This window comes from Mizuhopecten yessoensis, unplaced genomic scaffold (assembly GCF_002113885.1).
Source record: "Mizuhopecten yessoensis strain PY_sf001 unplaced genomic scaffold, ASM211388v2 scaffold8507, whole genome shotgun sequence".
In the NCBI taxonomy this organism is placed as follows: domain Eukaryota; kingdom Metazoa; phylum Mollusca; class Bivalvia; order Pectinida; family Pectinidae; genus Mizuhopecten; species Mizuhopecten yessoensis.
Genome location: NW_018407582.1, coordinates 402,114 through 428,200, shown reverse-complemented (window position 1 = coordinate 428,200; position 26,087 = coordinate 402,114). Strand labels below are relative to the sequence as shown.

At 33.1% G+C, this 26,087-nt stretch overlaps 1 protein-coding gene across 3 annotated transcripts in view; it reads left to right on the top strand.

Annotated features, from left to right (window-relative positions):
* LOC110456085 (zwei Ig domain protein zig-8-like) overlaps window positions 1-24,012 on the top strand; it is a 171,764-nt gene extending 147,752 nt beyond the window's left edge. The window contains exons 3-8 of one of the 3 annotated variants that reach the window (XM_021506624.1): window positions 1,902-2,115; window positions 3,437-3,454; window positions 4,610-4,900; window positions 7,126-7,149; window positions 8,907-8,933; window positions 22,400-24,012. In XM_021506624.1, the coding sequence (XP_021362299.1) occupies window positions 1,902-2,115; window positions 3,437-3,454; window positions 4,610-4,900; window positions 7,126-7,149; window positions 8,907-8,933; window positions 22,400-22,545 (720 nt within the window). In that variant the 3' untranslated portion in view covers window positions 22,546-24,012. Of the gene's footprint in view, window positions 1-1,901; window positions 2,116-3,436; window positions 3,455-4,609; window positions 4,934-7,125; window positions 7,150-8,906; window positions 8,934-22,399 lie in introns of all 3 variants that reach the window. The other 2 variants (XM_021506625.1, XM_021506623.1) reach the window with 2 other exon arrangements.
* The last annotated feature ends 2,075 nt before the right edge of the window (window positions 24,013-26,087 follow it).

Below are 26,087 nucleotides of genomic sequence, written 5' to 3'. Positions count from 1 at the left end.
CCAATGTACACCGTACCTAAATATTACGCTTACAAACTCCCAAGTGACCCTGAGTTCCAGTCATCACTGGACGATTGGTATGTGGATATCAAACACAGTCGATATGAAGGTGTATATCTGGGGAGCCTTATTGATGTATAACAACTGCGTGCAGTCCGTCGTTTTTTTTTGTTGCGTTCAGCCGTGTTTACATGGACGTATAAAGTCAAATTAACTTGCTATATTGCAGACTCCCAATGGTAGTCAAAGCTTAACTAGCACGTCATGTTAACTGGAGTTACGTCATTTTCTTTAGAACAAACTACAGTTGTTGAAATGTACTAGTATATCAGTACAACCACATAATGCACCTAATTGAGATAAAAAAATCCTCCCGCGGATTTTATATGAAGCTTTCAAAAAAGCAAGGTTTTATGCACGGATGCTGATAAAGATAATAAACCTAAAAAAACTCTACCAATTTAATATAAATTAACTTAGCTGTTTTTTGGTCAATAAACATGAGGTTAACACTGTATGCACTTTATTGCAAATGACACTCAAGCATTCATTCCAGTATCCTTGTCTAGGCTAATTGGTGGCAACTAACACCGGTCACGGATACATAAATTGATTGATGTGTAATACATCATCATTCTGATGAATTAAATAGTTGATGCTTAAAATGCCGTATAAAATTAAATTAATTACCAGTGGAAAATATATGCCAAACCATCTAACAGAAAATATGTCATTACAAACTATAATCGCTGCATATAAAAGTGATATATTAAAAAAATGGAAAACGTTTTTATGTTATGCATACATCTGGTATGAATGCTCATGCTTAATTGAAACTATTACATTACATTAGTTCTTGCAAAGATCTTAAACCTCAAATGTTCACAACGATATCATGATATAGAAGGGGTCGACATTTTTCATTAGCTGTATATTTAAGAAAATTTGTTTTATAATTATTTTTTTACTTCAAAGACATCTTTATGAAAAGAGAATAACATGCACTTTAAGATTTTGTAAGACCTTCTATATCCTTTTAAAAAAGATAAAGAGTAATGCCTCACTGACAGAAAGTGTCTTTGCATTTTAGAAACGCATTTTTCTGACTTGTAATTAGCTTTGACATCTAATAAACGAAACACATACCTGGCGGAACTCTCATAGAAAATCTTAAGAATTAACAAAGAAAATCATGCGAAGGAACACTGTTAGGATTTTGACCAAGGACCAATGAGATAATTGGTCAACGGTAGTACTCCTGCCTAGTTGCACTTCAGTCATATATAAAACAAAAATAAATATTAGAGTTCCGCCAGGTACGTAACACTAGAGTGGCATTATATAGTATTTTGCCTGTATATGGACAGATATCATTAAAGAAACGATACCACAAAGTGAATGGGCTTCGTTTGTTGTTGAATACTCTCCAATGGGAGAGTGTTCTCACGCTTGAATATACATGTACTGGTTGTCTCACGAAAAGTAGCTCTATAACGTGTTGTTATCTTTTTAGACAAAGGAAGCTACACACGTTGAAATACTTCGAGCGTGCACATAAAGTGATGCTTGGAGTGTTCACATACGCAGTTCGGGTTATGTCACTTTGCAGTTGGTCTTCGGTCGATACATTTTCGTGGGGCCCAAATTTAGTGGTTACATGAATTCATGGATTACGGGTACCCACTCAAACGGAGAATCGTTTTATGTCAAACTTGTAATAACCTCGTGAACCTATGGATTCGTGGATGGAGTTCAAGGATAATAAAACAAAAACACTAAAATTACTGATTTCACAGTAGTTGTTCAAAGGTATTCGGAAGAAATAATTATAAAAACAGCGTTAACATCGTTCATTTTTCATCTACTTATTAATTTTATGATAACGTCTTTCTTTGTTACAGGTTGCTTGGCGAAAACTTCCATATATCACGCCAATATTGGTGGGAGAAAGACGATTCGCGGCAGACGAGCGGTACTCAGCCAATCATGTACCGTATAGAGATGAATGGAATTTGTGGATAAGAAACGCTCAAACGTCAGACACAGGCATTTATGAGTGCCAAGTCAGTTCAAAACACAGAACATTACGACAAAATATTTCATTATTAATAATAGGTATGTTGGAATTCAAAGAGTGTGGTATTATTTTATTTTTTAACTCTCCCTAATTTTTTTTTTTGAATTTAAATAGTACAGATGACCATTTTTTTATTATGAAACTGCATACCTATACTTTGTACAATCCACGCACCTACTATTTTGTATTTTTTTCTTCGATGATTTTTTCAATTACGTCATCCACATGTTTACAACCTTAAACCCCGTTTTATCATATTATGTAAAAACTCCCAATCCGTTCACAGGATAGGCCTGATGTTCAAGAAGTGTGACTATATATATAGACTATTGAATTACCGTGGCAGTACTGCAAAGTATATCTTATTTGTATTGTATTTGCAAACTATTATTTAACTGGTTTGGTCAAAACAGTTTAATCTATCGTTTCTACTGCTGTGCACGATACTGTTAATTATATAACAGTAGTCTTTGCAGTTGGTTTAACTCATGATTGTGTATAGTAGTGTCAATAAGGCATTTTATATTATCTTACTTTCATTTTTTTGCGATGGAATCGGCTTATCGAGATTGTATTGACTTGGCTGAATATAGTTAAAAACCCTGTGTTTTAAGGTAACAGTTGTCTAAGTGAAATATCTTATGTATCTTTTAAACCATTTTTCAAAATCACGTGTATTTACTTTACCATATCTACATACATTAACTATTTACTATTTGAGAGCTCAATAGGTTTAAAGCAATGAACTAAATTGTAGGCCTTTTATTTTATAATTATACATGTATTCTAAGAAACTCAAAACATGAGAAAACAGTGTTTTAGCGCCAAACATATACAGATTATATATCATAATAAAAATCATATCCGTGCTCCACACAGAATAATTTGTATGCAATCAACAATGCAGAAATTAATTAAGCTTATTAGGAGATGGGCAACGGTAAAATTGCTTGACTATGATGCATTTATTTAAGAAAGTGGTCTCAAGTTAGCAAATTTAAGAATTACCACCAATTTAGATTTAAACATTCATTCAAGTATTAATTTATTTATTTTTCTTTTCGCGGCATATGCTTTTCCTATTTTTGAGTCCCAAATGGTATTTCCGTTACTTTTGCCGTAGATACTGCACCTTTGTATAATTAGTTGAATAAATTAAAACTAGTGTACGTTTTCATAAATTCCAACAACAATGTATTATTTAAATTTAGATTTTGTCATTTTTCTTCTAACCTTTCGTAGAAACATTGCATGCTTCCAAATAATTGTCATTGCCAACGAACGTTACATTGGTGAATAATTCCAGCTCTTTTCGTTGTATTGTGTTGTTATCACTTCCGTTATTAAATTGTATTTCAGAAAGAAGATTTAAAAAAGGTAAGTATCTAGTATACAATTCAGGTTTTACTGATCTGGGTCAACGTGTTGCCTTTATCTCTCTTTCCGTCTGTCCTTCAATTCTCCTCTTCTTTCACTTTCTTCTTTTCTCTCTTTCCTTGGCTGGCCCTTTTGCAAACACCCGTCCTCCCCATACACCAACGTTTTAGGCATCGTGTTCCCCATAAAATTGAATAGACAACTCTAGATATAATTCCAAAGGATAGTACATCTTGACACTCTTCGAAATTTTGCACCGTTTGGAACATGGAATTAGTGTTCAAAAACACAAGGTAAAGGTAGTATTCAATCGTTCTTGCACAGTTTGAAAATGTTGTACCCTTACAATTATTAATGAAAAAACTAAGTGGATATCAGAACAAAAATCTTCCATTGCTGTCTATGATATAGTACTTATAGATAACCGTTGTTTGCACATCTAGTTTGAGGCATAAATGTTTATGGAATTTATTAGTATCATGGAAAAAGTGTAGCACAAAGCATGAGGACTCTTTACACAAAATAATAGTACAGTTTACGTCTTTGTTTCGGCTTGTTTTAGAACTTAAATATTACCTTTCTTCAATTGGTCTTTGAAGAAAGCAGAAATGTCATACATTTGTACATGTCTTATGCTATACAAATATCAATGTAATATATTTCACTGTAAAGAATCAATAGTCCATATTATATATGTAGTATAATGAACACACATACAAATATATATATTGAACGTTGTGTATTGAGTCTATAGCTTTCCCGTATTATAGGTCACTATATAGTTCCTTGTAATTGTTTTGGTATTTAGCGCCTCACGACGTTGTGAATCCTTCCGCGCTGCGCCAGGCGTAGTAGTCTATTACATGTAATAACAAACATATCAGTAGATAACTATTCATGATTTGACATGAATTCAGTCTGAATACTTTTACAAATTTGTATATAGCAATATATACTTTATAATAGTTTATATTGTACTACTACTGAAATGATTGTGATGTACATGGCGCAATTATTGCTATATAAATGTTGAGTTTGATTTATAATTTATACGTTCCATTAGAAATCACCCCTGGTCGTACAGAACACACACCATCAAACCCCTAAAAACCCCGCCTTTCTTACCTAATTTTCATTTGTTTTTGTCTTCCATAGCAATAAATATAACGGGAGCTCGCTATGTCGAGCGAGGGATGCCGCTACTCTTAGTATGTAATGCTACAGGAGAGGACTTCCCACCAGATGAAATACAGTGGTTTTTTGATGGTGAAAAATTACAAAGTGATTCAAGGAAACGTTTACGAATAACAGATGAAGTTAATTTGATAACACATACTTTAAAAAGTACACTCGAAATAATGTACGCTTCAATGAGTGATACAGGAAATTACGTATGTCGATCGTCAGCGAGGCTCACGACGGGGGTCCGAGTGGAAGTGTTAAATGGTACGCCTTCAATGCATGGCTCGCGAGGAGGAGGTAGGAAGGGGGGAACTTGGCTCTCGGCCCACGATTTTTTTTTATTATTTTCCATTTTTTATTTTGCTGATACCATTTTCATTTAACATAAACATTGTACACATTGGCTGAATTTGAGATCAGACGCTGGATTCATATTTGAAAATTGATTGCGTATTCCATTCTTGAATCATCTCTGTTCCGAGGTAGTTCATGAATTATTGGAATGCAACGCACACTCGATTTAACGTTGTATTTTCAAACAGGCTCATAAATGGTTAAAGTCTGTTTGGACAGGACAAATAAATCTACATAAGAAAAACTGATAAGAAAACTAAAACCATAACTGACACACACTTGACAGCAAAAAGATAACAAACTTTTTTGTGTAAATAAAATCGTTACTATATGCGTGGTAATTTGAAATAGCATAAAGATGATTATTTACAACTTATTTGATATTGTTTTAGTAATGTAATATAAAGACATGTTTAATGATAACGGTTTTTGCATGTATCCTCACAACGTTTTATTAGTTTCTTTAAAGCAAACCAGTATGTATCGTTTTGTTTACACCTTTAGTTAAAAATAACCAATTCTTTTAATTTGTTTAGCACCAACCTATTTTATAAAAGAGCAATCACAAACTTCCCCTATGTGTGTGTGTGTGTGTGTGCTTTTTTAATTTTAACTATTTTATTATTATTTTTGATTTTTGATTTTTGATTTTTATTTTATATGTCTTTTTGACGAACATTGAATTAAGAATTACTAATAAAAAATATGAAAGACTAAAGACAGATGAATATAATTTGCAGCTGATAAATGCATGCTAATTTGTCTTATATTTTGCGTTAAGTGGTAAGAGCTAAACTGGAACCCTGGCGTATCTCCTCCTCCTTGTAAAATAGAAAATATTCACCGTATTATGAAAACATAATTAACCGTTACCCAAGCCACACAATATAATATCAATGTTTCTTTCACCTTTTTGTCTTTGCATTATCTTTTATTAAAGAAGTGTACCTCTGAACCTTACATGCATGAAAACATTCCAGCTTCACTACCTTTTTTCATTAATCTTCCCAATGTAGATGTTCATTTTCCCTCCAAACCTTTTTGAAAAGAATATTTTACCTGGTTAATTTTAACATCATCTCTTAATTTTACTTTGATCAACTGATAAACATATAGCAATTACCTGATAAAGTTATATACAAGTGTACCTGTAACCCTATTTAAAAGGTGTACCGTGACGTATGCAAATCGAGTCTGTGTGTAATATTTTTTTATTATACACTGTTCTGTATTAGGCATTACAGACTATCGCGTATTAGCAAATGTATATTGTAAAGTTTCACCCATATTCATCATATTCCTAATACAATATGTATAAACACACTGCACGTTTCTAACAAAGCTAACTCTAGTATCTCGAAAAAAGACATTTTCTAATTCCGTTCAATTTGAAAAAAAAAACAATTTTCATCTAAATCGGTTTACTATAAAATATTATTTCGAGATAATGGTGTTTGCTATTAGTAGTAGAAATTTGTCGCTTAAAGTATTTAATGCGCAGTAACTACGTGTACTAGATGATGGCAAACAGTATTCTGTCCTAGCTTTCATATAAAATGTGAGCTTAGTTGCGTGTGTATGTTATTATTGCCTCGTTTGATCCTCAACATATACCACTAGATGATAAATATTGTGACTGTGTAGCCTGTTAACCCTTTCACCCCTATGTAACTTTAATAGACTCTAGCATGCATTGATATGGATAGGCCCATTATGGTCTACAGTGGTGAAAGGGTTAAGAGACAAGCAATCAGTCTCCATGTAGCTGTTTGGTAGAAAGTTTCAAACTCTCCAAAAATATATTTTCCAAACAGGTTCAGCTTCATACCATTCCATGAAATCTTCAATGTCACAAAAGTGTTATAAAATTAACACCTTAACACCATCGACCGTCTTATCAACGGGACTATGTCATGATTGTTCTCGTAACACAATTAAGTTATTCAATTCAAAAAACTCAATTTTGAGTATTAATAGCGAACACATTACAGATAAAGCATTAATAATGGAAATTTTGAAATGTTCTTAAATAACAAAGAACACTCTTTTTATCAGAGAAGTTGAAGTCTGATTGAAACTTAATTTGGTTGAGTTGTGAGACTGAATGAATGAATAGTATTGCTCTAAATTTGTAGGATGGACTATGTTTAGAACAGAAAGTGAGTATATGCATGGCTTTTGTCAAGAAGCCAAATTACATTTTCTGGAAACGAGTATTTGTTGTTTTAATACTGCAGTCGTTGTTTACATTTTTTATAAGATCTTTAAGAAACACATGTTTTTTTTTATATCAATATACAGTTCTTATTGTATTTTTTTTTTCGAAATTGCAAGATGCATGTATGTCATTATCAAACAAATTCACAGCTGGTACAGAGACAGTCTGGACGCTAAACAAGAACAAATGCATGCATGCACTATTTCAATAAACAATTTTGCTATATTTACTGTTTTTATTGTAACATTCACATTTGTATTAACTTCTTGAGGACAAGTTTAAGAAAAGATTCATTTTTGTTTTTAAACAAAACACACAATTCAATTGCCAGCTTAATTTCATTGAGTAAATATTAATTGTCTGTGCATTTGAAGCAATGAAAGTGTTTTAATCTTTGCCTTGATTGTTTTCTATTTTCTGGGCATTTTTACCTTTTTTACTTGTGTGTGTGTGTTAACACATCTAACAACTTTTAAAATTAAAAACGATTTTAGTTCACATAAAAAAGACATATAGAAACACTATCAGCGTGTTAGGTCTCTGAAGATATTAAATCATTCTATGATTCGAGAATTGGAATATTTGCTGTTGCATTCAATGTTTGTCAAAAATGAACAAACATGAACATAAATTGAATAATTCTGCAAATAATCTGTAAATGTACAATGCTTTCATGAATTATCGAAATTGCAATATAAAAAAAATCTGTTGTTTAATACTAGTTTTTAAAAACGATTAATAAGTAATGTAGTAGCATGCTAACGCAATATATGTAAAGGGATGATATATGATAACCACATCAATAGCGTTTACCTACCTACCACACGGAAACCCATGGTAATTAAACAAAATTAACAGTCTAAACGCCGTTACTGCTTCCCACCGTGTCAGTTTCCGGCAGTACGACTTCCATATTTACGACCGCCATAAAATAGACAATTTATCATCGATGAACATGTCTTTACGACCCTAACACTCGCCTCCATCCTTGAACGATGTAGGGGGCGTTAAGTTAACGACGAGCAGGTTAAATACTGCCAAATAGTGTAGGAACAGATAGGAAACACCTTTACCTAGTACAATTAGGTGAACTATAACATTTTGTATAAACCTTATTTTGTGCCAAATACCTCGCAACACGGCTAGCATTCTTAAAAAAGGGCCCTAAGTGACCATAAGTTATCATGGACAACAACCAAGTTGGATAAATAAGTGATTTTAAAAAAGAATCATCAACAATTTTAATTATTCGAGAAAACCATAGCCCTTGGCTCATAGTAAATTTATAAAGATATTCCTTGTTCGAATAACGAATAAAATATCACTGTCTAACTTTGCCTTGCCCACATATCTTCCATGGCATTACTATTCAAACTGAAGACTTGAATGGAATATTAAATTTAAAAAGGCTCTTTTTCCTTGCATGACAAAATATGGCAAAGCCATTTTTTGTTGGTGTATACGTTGAAAACCAATTTGTTAAGTTTGATGATCTATATACATGTTATGCTTATACCACGGATATATCGATTTTAGAACAACTACAATGTATCAAGTAATTAGTCTAATATACGGTAAGCTGCATGTTGATGTATACTCCGTAACACACATACACTTTATTATCTGACATTGTACGCTATATCAAATCAGCATTTTTTGTCATAATTACATGTAACATTTTCCATTTCTTCATTACAGCTGGCAACATCCCACCAAGAAAAAGAGGTAAGTCTATTAATGTTATTATTAGTAAAAGTCACTGATCTTTCTAGTAAGTTATGACATTTCATTGGTTCTTAAACATCGTTGAATCTTTCAGGAAGTGTTATACATTGTTACCTTTTGTCCTTAAATTAGATTTTCCCAAACCAGTTATATTATAAATTCGTTCACCAGGTGAACATTTCAATTCCATTTCAGATATATAAACTATCTATTTTTAGTTATTTTGTATCACTAGATTTAAAATGTGCAGATGAATTTATTAGGATTGACCCTTTTCAACGAAAATTTACTAAAACTAAAATAAAAAAGACTTTGTCTTTTTCTAAATTCATATTGAATAAAAGAAATAAAATATAGTTGATACATTCGAACAATGTTGTCTCTCATGTTGTATACAACATATTTCTATAAAACAGCGATGGCAATTAAAAACGAACTTATTTTTTTCGGAAATGCTGAATACATGCAATAGTATCTCTCTCGCTTTAATATACGTTGGCACTAATACACGATTCAATTGATGTTTGATCACCAAATTTGAAACAGTTCTATATATTGGGATATATAAATAGAGTTTAAATATAGCATTGGTCAAGGATAAAAGGTCGAAAGTCACGGGCAAGGCCATTGTCCGCTTGTGTACAATATTTCTTATGAATCTCTGAAAAGAATTAATGTTTACCCAATTGAATGGTAATATGAAGTTATATATCTACATGTAGTTAGATTGTTTTTATGGTCATTAGTCAAGGTTAGAGAATCAGAGGTAGCGAGCTAATCTGGAACAGGCGATGGTGGTATGTGTATGAGAGCCTTCACTAAACTTGTTTTTATTGTGTTAAGTTATTATTTCACCCAACTGTTTGACAAGATTCTACATATCACTTTAACATTTAAGGTTTTGGATAACAATTCAGATAGATTAACATATAGTTATGCTGCTTTTTTTCTACATAGAACCTGTCAAAAATGCACTTATTTCTATATAAATCATTTAAATGCCAAAACAGTTTAGATCAATCCTTTTAAGTATTGATTTATCATTTTGATAAGGATCATACAAAATAATTGCAATTAAGTATTTATGAAACAGAACTGCTAAATACGGAATGGCCTATTGTTGACAATATTGAAAATGGAACTAGATTAAGTTTCGCCAATACTTCTGTGTAAATTTATTAGCAATACCGCATTTGCTTGATCCATTTCCAGAGACAAAGAATAACACATCAACCGTTTAAAGCATTATGATGTACTATATCCATATTGATTATCGTCTGACTATCATGAATTGCATTCACCAACGTTCGATTAGTCACCTGCAAAAAGAGCAGACAACAATGAAGTGTGAAGCATTGAGTCGGATGACAGCAAGCATATATCATGATTGAAAAAGATTTTGCTTCATGCGAAAGCATTATCTGATTATTGATTACCATCGATACTTTGCAGCTCCATTTAACAAAGTGCATGGTCGTGTTTATCTTTATTCGGTTTCGAATGAATAGCACAGATTTCATTCATCTTGGATTAAAGGGTGTAATCTCCTATTAACGGAAAGACAACTGGCAGTTACTCTTGATAATCCCTGCATATCCCACTGTATTATATTGTTTTCGTACATACAGCAATCTCCCCTTAATTTCGTGTTGGTAACACATTAACTGTAGCCATTTGACCAAACAGCTCAGTCGGAAAAAGCGATTATATAACATTCGGAACGCCGGGGTTGTGATTTCCGGTCTAACACCGCTAATATTTCACATCCGGAATACTGTTGTTGACTATGTTTTGTTTGTTTCATCTTTATTAGTTTTCATTAAACTCCTGCATGGTCGGTTTCCCTTCAGGAATGATTTATCAAAGCTATTAACATGCCACCAGTAGTTTCCAATACGTAATTGCCTTTTTTGGCAGTGGTACGAAATTCTTTAATCTCTAATTTACACAAACTGCCTCTGCAGTCGCAACGTATGTGTCGCAAAATGATGGCATTTGAAACTGCCAGATATACCTCAAGGTATGGGCGTAATATGAAAGAATAATCATAATCAATACCGAGACTAATATACCTGTACAAGTCTTATTCTATGCAAAGTTTACCCTTATTAGCACCCCCATGATGAAGAACTATGTTGCCAGATATACTCTGTGATGTATACTTCGATCAATTGTTACAGCAACCATATTGAACCTAGAATGACTATTCCATTAGGATTGTTTTATGTATATCTAGCACGAGGCATTAAGACAGATGCCCTATTAGAAATCGGGTTAGACCAATAATTGTTTCAGCAAATCAGAGGCCTACCAAGGCGGCCATTTTGCTATAACAGCAATATCTTTCTCCACGCGTAAAAAAAGTTTCATATACGCATCCTTTCCACCACAATTCATTACCATAAGTCATATTGATGTTTAATAATGGTAAATCCTATTTAACAAGTGACATATGCGAATCAAGTTTTTATTAATTTCAATTACGATTCTACTGGTAGACCAAAGGTAATTGGCTAAAATATATGTCATCCAACCTAAGATAAATGCAGACATCCTTTTGCCGATGGAACAAAATGCTAATATGCATATCAACATTCTTATCTGATTCCGACTGGTTGTATTTGTTAAAGCCAATGAGAAGTTAGTATATTGTGGACATCTTGCAATGTGAAACGACATCATTGGTTTTTACCGTTTAAAAGCTTTGCATAAATATAACTGTTTTTTCTTTTCTTTTACTTACTATCTGCCCAATTATATAAAACAAAAATATTGCTACAGTGTAAGACATGTTTCAGCCAATTAGAGGCCGTACCGGTCATGTTTTGGTGATCAATCGAAACAAAACTGGCAAGGTAACGGAAAGTGTGGTGACCCTTATAATCAATGCTCCAGCGGGTCATAACGGATAAGTAAACTCTATTTTTGACATAAATGAAATCAAATGTTAGTTAAACACAAATCTGGGTTAGTCTTAGCCTAGCAAATTGAGGGAGTAATACTTAACTCAATATTTATAAGCCAATAACACGGATTTCCTAATCAAATCAAACAATGTAATTTGTACACCGAAATCTGTGCGGGGCTATATTTACCACAATTGTTTTTACGTTCCTGATATTGTTTGTTATCGTAAACCTAACAAGACGTATTTTTTGTTCCCAATGACATATCATGAAACGAAGAAACAAAATCAAACTTAACGTTTGACACGTGGGCGCATACTTATTTAACATACTTCTCTTATAACAGAGCAGTTAGCAAGGAATATTGTCCTATTAGGGTTAAACTTTAACCGGGAAAACCATACCAATATCTGTTTCCAAATGTCTGTTACGAAAGTAACTTCTACTTTAATGTCATCACTGTTCGTCAAAACGTGGCAATGAATTGCTGGTATGGAATGTCTCCATCTAACGCGTCAATTAAAACAAAATAGACATGCATGTGAACATGTTAAACTGGGTACACATTTGGTGTAAGGAAACATACAAAAACGTACGAGTGAACAAAGCAGGAAACAATACGGTATTTTACTGAGCCATTCCATAAAAATGCAGTTAATATATATGTGTTAATATATAGAAATAAAATATTATGAGTGAGTCCATCATAACGGGTAAATACTGTCATTAACAAGGATAAGACAAAGAAATAAGATATACAAACCATTTTCGTTTAGTTATGCACTTCATGGAAAATCAGTACCCTTGTTCTCGACAAAATTCGAGAAATAGAAGTTATTATGTGGTCTGTTTGTTAACGGGAACTTAAATAATAAAAGAAAATGAAAGAAAACCATACAGTGATATTGATAATACTTTATCTGTTTTCTACACAAAATGAAAATTTAGAAAGTTTACCTGAAATGTATCATTTAAAAAAACAACACCAGCGAGTACTTTCTCATTTTGTTTATAAGGTGTTGTGCAAAACTTGATTTTGTGTAAAAAAAATTAAAAAAAATTGTATATAATCATCTGCTGGTATTGTTTCTCCAACTATCCCTTAAAAATTACATCTAAACATTTGTGGAGGGGTTAATTTTAGTGCAGTCGGTTGGTGAATTGATTCACCTTAATGTGCTGTAAACGTACTAAGATCTATAACAATCAAAAGTGTCTATTCCACGAACACCAGTTTGAAAAAAAACCCGAATGACGTATTTACTTTCAAATATTTCCTGGGCATGCAGCTGTAAACGACCTTAACAGTTAGTATCGGCGCGCTTACAATTATAGGCGTCTTTAACTATATTCCAGTTAATGCTAGTTTATCGTAAAAGTTCATTTCTTCCTGAAGATACATTGAACTATGGATACATTTCTACAAATGTTTGATAAGATTTAACATTGTTCTGTAACGTAGGCGAAAACCAAGAAATGAAGTGAAAATGACAGTATTTAAACAGAACTAGTGAAATAACGGAAATGAAATGTGAAATGGTACATGTAGACTCTTTCTGCACCACATATAGCACGTTCTTTTATAAATGCCGTTAAATCTAGACACAACATGCAGATCACCATCTTTCCAAATCATAATGAACACATTTATAATCAGAGTAGACATTGAACTAAGGCCTTGTTTATTAGTGTTAATTTCCGTCGACGTGGCAAAGCGAGGAGGCGTAACAACAGTTAATCTCCGATTATCCGAACATGTACTGTCTCACATGTAACAATGATCCTGCGGTATATTTCCTTTCCTGTCATGAAGCGTGGAATGTATTTGTCTTGGCTACCAGTCCACAGGGTTCAGTATATACGCCTCATTCTTTTTCTATATATTATCAACCGTTGACAGGAACCCAATTCCTCTATTTTTTAACATGGATCCAATTCTCCATGTTATAATACATTTGCCAATACACACTGCTCTCATCACCGGGATTGTTGATGCCTTCCTGTTGATAGGTGCCGGCTTCAGATTCCATATTTCCATGCCAATAAATACAGCTTCTTATCTACAATATACTATCGCATTTCCCTGATTTAACGATTCACCCTCCGACGATTGGGAGGAGAACCCCGAGTGGAATTCAGATCAGGTCGATAAGGCTGATGGGAGCATGATGACATAGCAACTTTACCATCCTGAGTTTTCAAATTCTCAGGTATTATTAAAAACGTTAGAAACAAACAAATATGCCGGTTCTTAGCGGACAAAATGAGTTACATTTTGTCATTACATTGAGTTTACTATTTACATTAGAAATATAGATCCTTTTCAAAACACCAAAGACAATTTGAACAAACAGTTTCACATGCTTTCCGCGGATAGATAAACACATATACAGATTGTAAATGGTAAACAATTTGAAACTAAACACGAGAAACATTAGTACCAATCTCCTATATCAGCCATGTTGCTTTTGATGCTAAGGGCAAAGCATTGAAGTTTAGCTATATAGATATATATATATACATACGCAGTAGTATCGTGTTCTAAATCAACCATGCAATGGTACAATGCATCATTACGTTTCTGTGTGGAAGATAATCATTATTTTAAGAATTATAAGAAAACAAGCAAAACAGCTAGGTAGTCGGACATTTTCATTATGTTGATGACTTTAGTATCGTTAAGCTCAATATACAATCAATGTAACTATGCAAATGTAACATCATTTTGACAAAATCACATCTGTGCATATAAAAGAAGCTGTATATTTACCTGCAGAATTCTACAACTTTTTAAAGGGAAATAGTAGTTTTCTTTCCTATGATATTAGTAACAAACGTGTTGAAGGAGACACCTGCATAAACCACATGTACCGGGGAGATTTACCGTTAACGGTTTGTCAGAAAAGATATGAAATCTTATATAAGTAAAGCTACACGTATCACTTGACATGTTAACCTTAATTGAGATGATAAAGGTGATAAGTAAAATAAAACGCGTACATTTATCACATTGATATGTAATTTTCGAACTTATTCGACTTTTCATCACAACAAGTTATGTCGGTAATGTGATATTAAGATAAAAGTGTTAGAGTTTCCCTGTCTAGCTCCCATGTTGTTTTACTATCGTATTTTGACGGGAAATCATCATAAACGTCAAAGTCAGTTACGTAAATGTATTTATATATATATTTATATAACAAAGGGAGATTAACTCAAAACAAGGTAATGATGGATTATCTACAATAACGTTACTATAAAAACACAAGGACATCTCTCCCTTTAACTTATTGATGGATTGTATCTGACCTTGACCATGTAATGTTGCTACATTATTACGAAATTAAGTAAGTATAAACTGAAAAGTGGAAATGTTCGTGGTGCAGAAATAGTCGCGGTAGTTTTTTGTTTAGTAAAGAAGCGCTAAAATATCCACACGCAAATGTTTACATATAGATTATATATGTATAAAAAACATAGATTGTAGAACATTTGCCAATTCGCAAATTTTCACATCGTGGACATGTTCAAATGGCCCACTGCAACAATTTCCACATGCAAATATTTCCAATTTTTCAAGTACTTTAGGTATAGTACGGAAAAGAGTAACTGTTTGATTATGTCTGTAGATTACAGTCCCGAAGGCGGAAATATCAGTGAGTGAATATCACATCTCTTGTTGGTGTATTCTGCAAAATTATCATTTGTTGTTTGTTTTTTTCAGTTTTAAAATGAATTAAAAGTTTGACTTGTTAAATGTCATAGCAGTCGCTTTTTAGATGCCTGCATGATAATAATGTAAACTTACATGTAATTGCTAGATGTGGCTTAATGGTAGATCTTATTGAGAATTCTCAAGGAGTATTTCCCTAGACTAATCATAGATTATCAAATGCATATCATTAATGCTTTCACATCACGCTTCACATCTTAGTTTCTAGGCCTTGTCCTATTTGACGTCATTACACATGTTGTCATTATGACGTGTTTTATTTTAGTTTCAGTACTTTTTTAAAGCATGTTCACATGCATTTGCTGTTGTAATAATTGAAAAAAGATGTATTTGGCACATGAACAGTATGATAAAAAGATGAATCGAGGTTTCAAGAAAACCTTAATTCAAACTAATAAATAAAATGGAGCAAGGGGGGAAAATGCACAGATGAAATATGGATATGGACATTGTTCAAAATTACTAAGAGAATAAGACCAGATGCCCCGGAAGTGTGCATTTGTTATGCTTCTTCGACGACGGCTCTCGCCATGTAAAGATATGGTAAATAAAATAATGTCACGCCCTCAAAGTGGGAATCTACATGTAGGTAGTTGCAACGAAACAGCAATACACACTAATAATCATAATATAAATCATCGAACTTCACATCACTCAAGGATAAAACATGTCTTTTCCAATAGTTCATGAAGGCAATTATAAACCTCACCATCCTTCATCTCTAAGATCGCTGGTTGTAACTTGTTTTCGTCAACAGCCAAAATCTTTCACGGACTTTATCATATTCCTCGCAGGTTATTTAACATCGATCACTGTATATTGGATTGTAGGGGTATAATTAGCAAGAAAAGGAAAATGCAAGACCAGAAAAATAGAAATCGTTATGGCTGGCTATCTTACAAAACAATCTCGTATAGGTGCATTCCGAAATTCCATACCGACGGGCTGTAAAGATCGAGAGTTTCTAGGGTTCATTGTCTTGTACAGGACTGGTATATATTTAATTGTAAGGGTTCTCACTATTAACCTTGCCTGGACGTGCACAATCAATATATTCATCCACAACCATATCTTTTTACCATTTTCTGTCAATGAGACGTGTCACATAAAAAGTAGGAAAAAGGATAGTTCGTCGAATAAATGTAGGAACAAATTATAATTCAAAACAAAGTCTGAATTTTTTATTATTTTGGTACGTTAATGTTAAGAAGTTTGAAGTATCGGAAGTTGAAAGCATCTTTAATACAAAAAAAAACAAACAAGAACGCATTATCTTTTTTTAAACTTTTAAATATTGCCGAAATAAAGAGGAAATCAGTTTTCAAAACAGAAAATACTATTTGTCTTGAATACCACACATTTTTTTTTTTTTTTTATAGAAGTCTACTTTTGGGGATTTCATATCGTTAGGAAAGCAAGTAGGTCGTAAAATGCTTTCTTAACGATATGAATTGTTAAAGAAAATCAAGTTTGTAAAACTTTTCAGAGTATTAACGAAAAGTCCTATATATTATGCGATTCTGCTTAATATTCAGCTTGTCAATCCTTGTTTTAAACTTGATAATGTATCGAGTTATTTTTGACGATTTTATATTTAAAGAAACTTTAGAGTATTTTAGCGAACAACGATTTAATAGCAAGGTGTGCTATTGTATCGTTAAGGCGAGGCACATGCCCCTTGCAAACATATAATTTACATATGAAAACTGCTCAGTAGCAAAGTTAAAGGTGACATGAAATTTGTTAGTAATCGAAGCATAGTAAGACACGAATATAACTTTCTTGCGAATATGAAGGAATTATGCATGACCTTTTACAAGCATTCGATGAGGTGCAATGTTTGTAGCTAGGGATATTGTTACTAATATACATGTACACAATAAGGCACATTGCCATTGAATATAATCCTTAGTTATGCATGTCATGAACGTTAGTTAGGCAAATGTTTACTGATGGGTAATTAGACATTATATGATTCATTCGTTAGATAGGCGTATTATCACTAATATGATATTCAGTTTGCCGTATTGTCACTGATATGCACTCAAAAAACAAATATACTAACCAACGTCTGTAAATGTAAGTATATATTGACTACAGTGTAATCACAGAGTAGTTGCGGCTAAAGTCCTCACCTGTCTAAAACTCCAATTCACAATTCGCCTAAAAAAGAGTTCTTAGGATAAAGAAATACCTAATTGTCTTTGATATCAGCTTTTGAAAGCCAAATCTGAAAGGTTTTATCATTTTTGTTTATATGACAGAAAAACGTCAATGAAACATCTGTCATCCTGTCGTCGGGCCGTCATTGCTGGTTGATTATATGACTGAATAACAAGTTACCGAACAATCTGCCTTTCTGTCACCATGCCGTCATAACTGGGTTTTTACATGATTGAAAAAAAGCGTCTCAATTCTGCCATTGCTAATATTAGAAGCAGATGTCATGGAATACACACAACATACTGTAGCAACAATGATGGCAATCCATGATGTATTTCTAGTAATTATTTCTTGGATTTCATCATGGATTTATTTTTCTAATTTAAATTAAGAAATTTCATGACTTTCTGATCGCTACCTTCCCGATGGAAACCTCATCACAATATAATTTCTACAACACCCGGGAGGTTCAAAGGATAACGCAATGTCCTGATTAATTTGAACTATACGCCCAAAAGGGTCGGGGACCTGGGCAATCAATAAGGTGAACTGTCTGGAAAATATTTAGAATGTGGACCTGAGGACGTAGTAGACTGTTCTGATATCATTGTGTGACATTTTAAAGTATCTGTTATCTTGAACCCCGAATTACTTCAGCACACATTCTTTTCATCATACACAATACAGTATTTTGTTTTGTGAAACTACTCCCAGTTAAAATGGATCATTATGTCGAAGGAACTCAATAACAGATACATTGTATGAATATCTTATAGACGATTAAATAGCAAATAGTTATAACTACGTGACTTATTTACTTTTTTTTTCCAATTCATTTTCATTTATTATTTTCATTGTTTTTGTTTTCCTTGTTTAACCTTTCATAGGTCCTACATTTGTTGTAGGTAGTGACGCTAGACAGCCCCACCATAGTATATTTTGTTCCTGCACCTTTTTATCCGTTTTAATCACTTCATTGTTTTATTAATCTTGTACAATTATTCATTTAAATAGTTTCTACCAACGATATTATAATATCTTACTTCAACCTTTACTGTAAGGCATACTGTCTACTTCCCTTAAACAAACCAGTGAAACTAACTACATGTAGAGTATGGTCGAAAAAGAAGTATCCAAAGCTATCACAAATCAACATGCAATTTATCGTTTCTATGTCCCTTTTACAATAACCAAAATTTTGTCATAGGAACTCAAGTAATGAGTAAAAAGAACAGAAAAGTATTATCGAAACCGTAAAAGAAAAACAAATTCGATGAAACTAGGATAAAAGAAAAAGGAAAAAAACACCTTCAAAATGTTTAAAGAAAATAATAACCTGGTGGGTAAGCGTCTTTTGGTTTATCCACGACCCCCTACGTGTAGCAATTCTAACTCAAATCCTATTGATGCAGTGTTCCCAACGATAGGTGTTCATAACATCAGTGATTAAGACAAGCCATCACAATTTTTCATAGCATATCAAACACCAATAATATGCATTTTGATACCAATTATAAGATATTCTGCAAATTGTGTACATTTGCTCGAAATGCGACTCTTCGGTAAAAAAAAGTCAGGACAACAATTATTATCATATAACTATATGCATAAGATAAAAACAAAAAAGTCAGCAATTCGTATCACTAATGAACCATATATAGAAGGTAGAATTAGGATTTTTTATAACATGGATACAGCTTGGCAAGTTGTTGTGTAACAGTATTTGAATAAAGATGAGCTGGCTATAAAGGTGTGCTGCGTCAAACTCAATCATACCTTACATCGCCCTAATAGTAACAATATGTGCCACTTAACCTGTGGTATATTAACGATGATGGTGTTGACGGCTTACGTATTTCTAGTGTCCTGGTAATCACATAAAAATCTTAGATTTTCGATTCTTGTAATCTTATCACAAATTACGAAATAAGAAATAAGAGTAAAATTTCCTACATTTATTTGTGTATGGCCGCATCTGCTGGATACACGACAATTAAGAAGATCGAGCGCATTTTCCTCAATACTACGAAACACAAGAAGAAAATCAGCAATTATAAATTAGGCAAATGCAATTCAAATCGCATTCGAATCATTTTTCCTATGGGGTACATGACACACTTATTTTAACACGACTGTAAGGGGCTTGGAGTCATAAATACGCTATTTTAAAATATCTAAAATAGTCATTACAAAGAAATGTCTTTTAACGTCATTTGCACAGTGCTTAATTCTCAAACCTTTTATCCCTAAGGTCTGTGAACACAGAAGGCTGGTTGGTTAGTTTTCGAGTTCGTCATTTTCCCGAATCAGCAGGGAAATGTTGCATTCCGATCGTGACGTCACTTTATTGTTGGTGCAGAATGTTTTCTATTGTCTGGTCTCATGGAAAAAAACTTGCATCGCTTTGGAGTTGAAAATATCCTTAATTTGCCAAAGGCTAATTGATTGTTTTGCAACTTAATCATCTTTTCTAGCGTATTGAGATTCCACATATCATCATAATGTGATTATATTTCCTTACCCAGTTGACCCTGTAATATATACATAACGTAATGCTGATTTTAGTCAATACATTGCTGACGTCAGATCAATTAATTTGGCATTTTTAAAATGACGTCGTACAATTGTTCTGACTAGAGATACATCTCGTCTCAGACCCATGGTGAAACAGGGATAAATCACCCTTGAAATCGTGTGGATATCTCTGTCCAGGGCAAGATAAAATGATTTCTCTCAGCATCAGAATTGGACTGTCCTCTACGGTAGGCTAGCATGTATAATACTGTAAAACATGGAGAAGCCTTAATCTAGACATGTAGTAGGAAGTTAAAAATATGCCTTTATATAAACAGATAAATAAATATAATGCTCCAACTAAACATTTGACCTCACTTCATCCTTAACTGGATATATTGACACATTTCACGCGTGGATATTGAAATATATTTCCCGGATATCGGTCGGCCTATTAGTCTGTTTTTAAGAATGATATATCGATTCAGAAGTTTTCAGTAAAGATTGAACCGCTACTCATACTGAAACTGCCGTAGCTTTCAGTCGTTAACACCAGGAGGAAAAAGTAAGAAATAATGCAGGTTAAAAAAATCTTGCAGACAGTAAAACAAATTTTATTTTTTAGCTATTGAAATCAAGATTTATTCCAACCAGTGTTTCGCGCAGCCCTTTGCACAACAAACCAATATATCAGCTGTATTCCCAAGTAGTCTCAAGGCAAAAAACATCCAATAACTGTGTCTTATAATAAATAGTGTCTAGTGAAATTCATCTTTCATGTAGAGGTTCACATTTTACCAGTTTCTGCCTTAGCTTCTTTTAACGCCTTTGCCATATTGTATGCAATGCTATTTTGAAACAGAAATAATCATTCTCTCTGAATTAATCGACGCCCACATGGAAAGGAGAGTTCGATCAGTCAATCATGTTACGCACCGTCTGTTGTGGACATTATTTTGGGGCGTTTTAAACCAACTGATTTGTTTTGCTTCCATCACTGATTAAATGAAATCGAGTTAGAAACACTTAACACATTGGTTATTTCTTTATGGGGTAGTAGGGGGTAGTATACAAAATCAAAGACAGGCTTTCACTTATCGACTGACTTTCCTATGAACATTTTAAGCTATCAAGTAATTGATTTGTGATTAGTGGAATGAATGCAATACGGCTCAATCCTGCAGACAAAAAGGTTGACAATAAGCCCAGGAAGCTTGATTCACCGGGTTAAAAGATTGGGATATAAAAGCGGTATTAGGAAGGAACACCGATTCACTTCTAGTAGACAAATCATTTCGTGCTGAAAACATCTATTCGTGAAGCTAGTTACACCTTGTTACAGTTATTGTATAACACGTGAATAACACTGAAACTGATATTAGTAGTTATCGAAAAAGTAAATGATTGCTGTGTTATATCATATACCAATAGAATGTTACAAAAAACTGTTATAGTTATGGTATAACACGTCAGTGATACTAAAACTATAAGTGTATGGTAAAAGTAAAATATTAAAATAAATAAATACCCAGACCTGTTATAGTTGTTAATAATGCATGTATAACATAGTTACTGAGGTTCAATTGAACAATACATGTACATAGAACTTTTTTGTTCACTGCATTACCAGAAAATGTACCACGACGTGTTATAGTAACGATATGGTAGATATCACATATTGATACCAAGAACTGATATACATATGTAGTAATTATATCACCAACGAATGGTACTGGAATATTTACATTACAATTAACTGTAACAAAAAATAAATTACTGTAAACCAGTGAAAGTAATTAGATAACATGTAAATGATACATAGAAATGTCATACATGTAGTATCTGAATTACAAATGAGCAATACCTAGAACTGTTATATTAAGTGATTTATACATGGAACTGTTGCAGAAACTGTATGGCAACTGAAAAAGATATTGGAACTGTTATTGTAATGTTGTTACCTGTCAACGATAACTTAACTGTTACGGTAACCACATACATGGTGACTGGTACCCAGAATCCGTACATTGTGAAGTAAATGTAGATAGCAAATGAATAAAAACTGCAGCTGTATGTACCATGAGTATGTTTTTATTTGTTGAGGTTCAGTTTGTTTCTAATAATCTTTTATTTTTATTTTTTATTTACAGGAACATTTAATCAAACAACCAGAGTGGAAAACACCGTGCAACAGGGGGTGCATGATGTAGCAGTTATACTACGATCAACGACCGGAACAATATTGTGTCTCATAGTTTTACAGTACATTATTAAAAGTTGGCAGCTCAGATTATGATACAAAGGACTACTTACAATATTCTGCTGTCATTACTGACCAAATGAGCTATCATTACCTAAATATGACGTCATCTATTACAACATAATCTTTGACATCACTACGAGACAAATGATGACGTCATTCATTAAGGATAAGTGATAGTCAATCAAGGTTGAATTGTCTTCGTCATTTTGTCAGTTAAAAGGAGGCATCAAAATATTTGCGCGTTTGCAAACCCATGACAGACATGCAAATGCTAGTGATATCCCATAGGAAATTTGGGTTCAGAATACAAATCACTAGAGATAGGGCTACACTACATTGTATGCCAGACAAGTAAAGTCTGATCACGGATGCATCTGCAACTTCTCCAGAGATGGATGAAAGGTATACTAAAGTGTGTAAAAGCACCATGAAGTCACAAAGTACCACTCAATTTTTATCACATCTGTTTATGTATCTTGAAGAGGATCTCAATCATCGATTCGAGAAGGACGGAATTCAGAGTGTAATGTTTGCAAGATTTGTCGGAAGAACCGGCGACTTATAGCGTGTGGCGATAAAAAGCCAATTTGATGGACTTCGTGATTTGTTGGATTGGACGTCTGAAGGAATTCCTTCGAGAAGGCGGTTTTCCTGATATTAAGGTTTAAAAGCTCACCAGAGGAAACTGTACTGAACTTCTAAATTGTGCTTGATGATAAAAAAAACCTCTTTTGGTTTGATGAGAACATGTTGCAATCTTGTTTGCACAATGTGTCTTGAAAAATTACATAAGATTGACATGCGCACATTATTGGTCAACACAAATCCAAAATATCAGCAAGAATAATGTCATATAATTTGATGTTGAAAAGTTAAATCCGACCGGAACTGAACTGTTTACTATACAGTGTCGTCTTGGTAACATACAATGTGGATTATTGTATGTTTGAAAATACCCAATATGACGTATACTCTATATTAATATTCATTCCGGCAATGACGTGGGACTTAAATGGGTTCATACTTTAATTACGTATGTAAACTTCAGAATCAATCAAGGTCATCATGACTCTTCTACTTTAGGAACATGTGATACATTATTTACTTGAATGCTGTTGTCCTTGCTTGGCCTAGCCATGATTTTACATGGCTAATTAGGTTGAAGGATAAAGAGTATGGATCCGTAGGGAAATGAACGACCTTGCTTAGAGATCCATCTACATCCCATACGTGTACAAACCTGCGCAGTCTCAGTTGAACATGTTAGAGTCACGAGTCATCCTCTACATTTTTTGTCATTGTTTATTTTGTAAATTTCACTTAGTCACCCGACACATATGACACACCTGAATGCATGGATGTAAGCGTTTTAAGAGATCATATATTTGCAGATCGACTACGTCATAAGAACATTTAATGTTTACTAATAACGCCCTACTCTCTACTTTTTTTTAAAAATAACGCTTCAAACATAGATATCAAATAGGTTTTTCTTAGAAAACCTTATTCCGTCTTTGCGTATTGCAGAGTTATCTTCTCTTGAGAGCAGGTATTGATTGTTACGTCATTTGTTTGTGAGAGTAACGTCATCAATTTTAGAGAAAACGACGTATTTATTTTACACAAACCAATGACGTAACAATCAATACCTGCTCTCAAGAGAAGATAACTCTGCAATACGCAAAGACGGAATACTACAGTGTATGTAAATAAAAATAAATGCCAAACAATTATGAATCGACAAAACTCATTTTACTAAGCACTCCGAGTGGTAATAACAATATAATGATTTAATCAATTAAAAATATTGATGCAATTTGTACAACGAAGTAAAGAATAGAAGCAGCGGAGGTTATCTTTCCAACAAAGAGCTTTTCAGTTTTGTCTGCCTGTCACATTTTGATCGAAAGAACCTATTGACGTGATGTATTTATGAAATTATCTTTTTCATATTGTATATCATAGTCATCTTGTTTTTATGTTTGTAATATCTGAAAAAACTATTACTACTCGGAGCGTTCACTAAATAGAAGTATGCCTTGTCCAGTTTGGTTGGAAATGTACTTCAAAAAAATTTAAAGGGGCTATAAACGAAAAAGCAAACAATTAAAACAATAATATAAAAACAAAAATTACCTAATTGTTAAGCTTCAACACAATTATGATAGCTGTCATTTAGGGGGGCAATGATTCGAAAATTGTATATTTTTATGACATATTTCAAGAATAAAAACAGTGTGTTCGGTCTAAAAAGTATTTGTATGTATGCATGTTACTCTCTTCGACCAGGCTAACTATAATTCGAAAAATATGCCTTTAGACGTTTTGTGTATGCATTTCGAACCTGATTTTATGTATAATTACAATAACTGTTTCATAACTCGATGTAATGACATGAATATATTTGTACATCTCTTCAACAAAATGCGCAGATTTTTAAAACCATGTTTGCAATGAGGTCATGCACGGAGACATAGTTATATCTATCGCATTTGTTTAGTAATAACAGCTTTTTGAAGAAACTAATCATAAAAAATAAAATAGTTATTTATGGTTCATGCAGTAATGCATATAAAATGTAATTTACTGTTTGCTTTCTAAGTGTAAAATTACTGTTTCCAAGAGGACATAATTGACGAAGGCACTGCATAGTGAGTCCCTAGAGTCCACCTACAATATGAATACAATTTGTATACCACAGTAAATGGGGTAACGGATGGAATAGTCATATTGCCTTAACCCGAATCAATGTTGCGGAACTTAATTATTATTCAAGAAAAGCGGCAAATAGTGAAACTACAGTCAAGCTAGACTTATTGGTGCCGGCAAGATCCATTCCGATCCATTTCACATAAGGAAAATATATAATATTTCCAATTTACTGCATAGAACCAAATGTAAGTTAATTGAGTTTTTAATAAATTTGACACAAATTGATTCGATTGCTATAGTAAAGGATATGTTCAATATCTTAGAAATTACTGCAATCGATCAAAATTAGGATAGGATCTAATAAAGTAAATATTGTTAGTCGTTCTGCAAAATTGTGTCGACATTGTCATTTGCAATTGCAGTACATGTACATTGTATACATTTATCTGCAAAATGATGCAGGAATTTCAAAGTTAAAGCCTTTGCTGAATTTTGCAAGTATTTCAGGTAAAGGATAACAAATATTAAGAACAGTGAGTCAATTTTAAGATATAACAGTTCGTTGCCGGAAAATAATTGGCAATAACCCAAAGAATGTGAATTCGATTGTTGATAGGATTCTGTCATTTGAACTTCAAAAGATGATTTTACAGTATCTATGTGAAATGAAAAGCATCATGCCACAATTTTTCTGTATCTGTATTTGAAGTTTTCTTTGTTTACATAATTGACCATCTATTCAAGAAGAGAAATTTCTTAAATCATGAATTAGCCAACTGTTAACTTTCCCCCAAAATATAGGAAACATCGTAATCAGCCCACATTTCTCTACTTTTAGGCTATAACAATCAATTTAATTATTTAAACACATCATACATTTTGATGCAGTTCATTGGCAAAACAAAAATATAACCTTCATAATT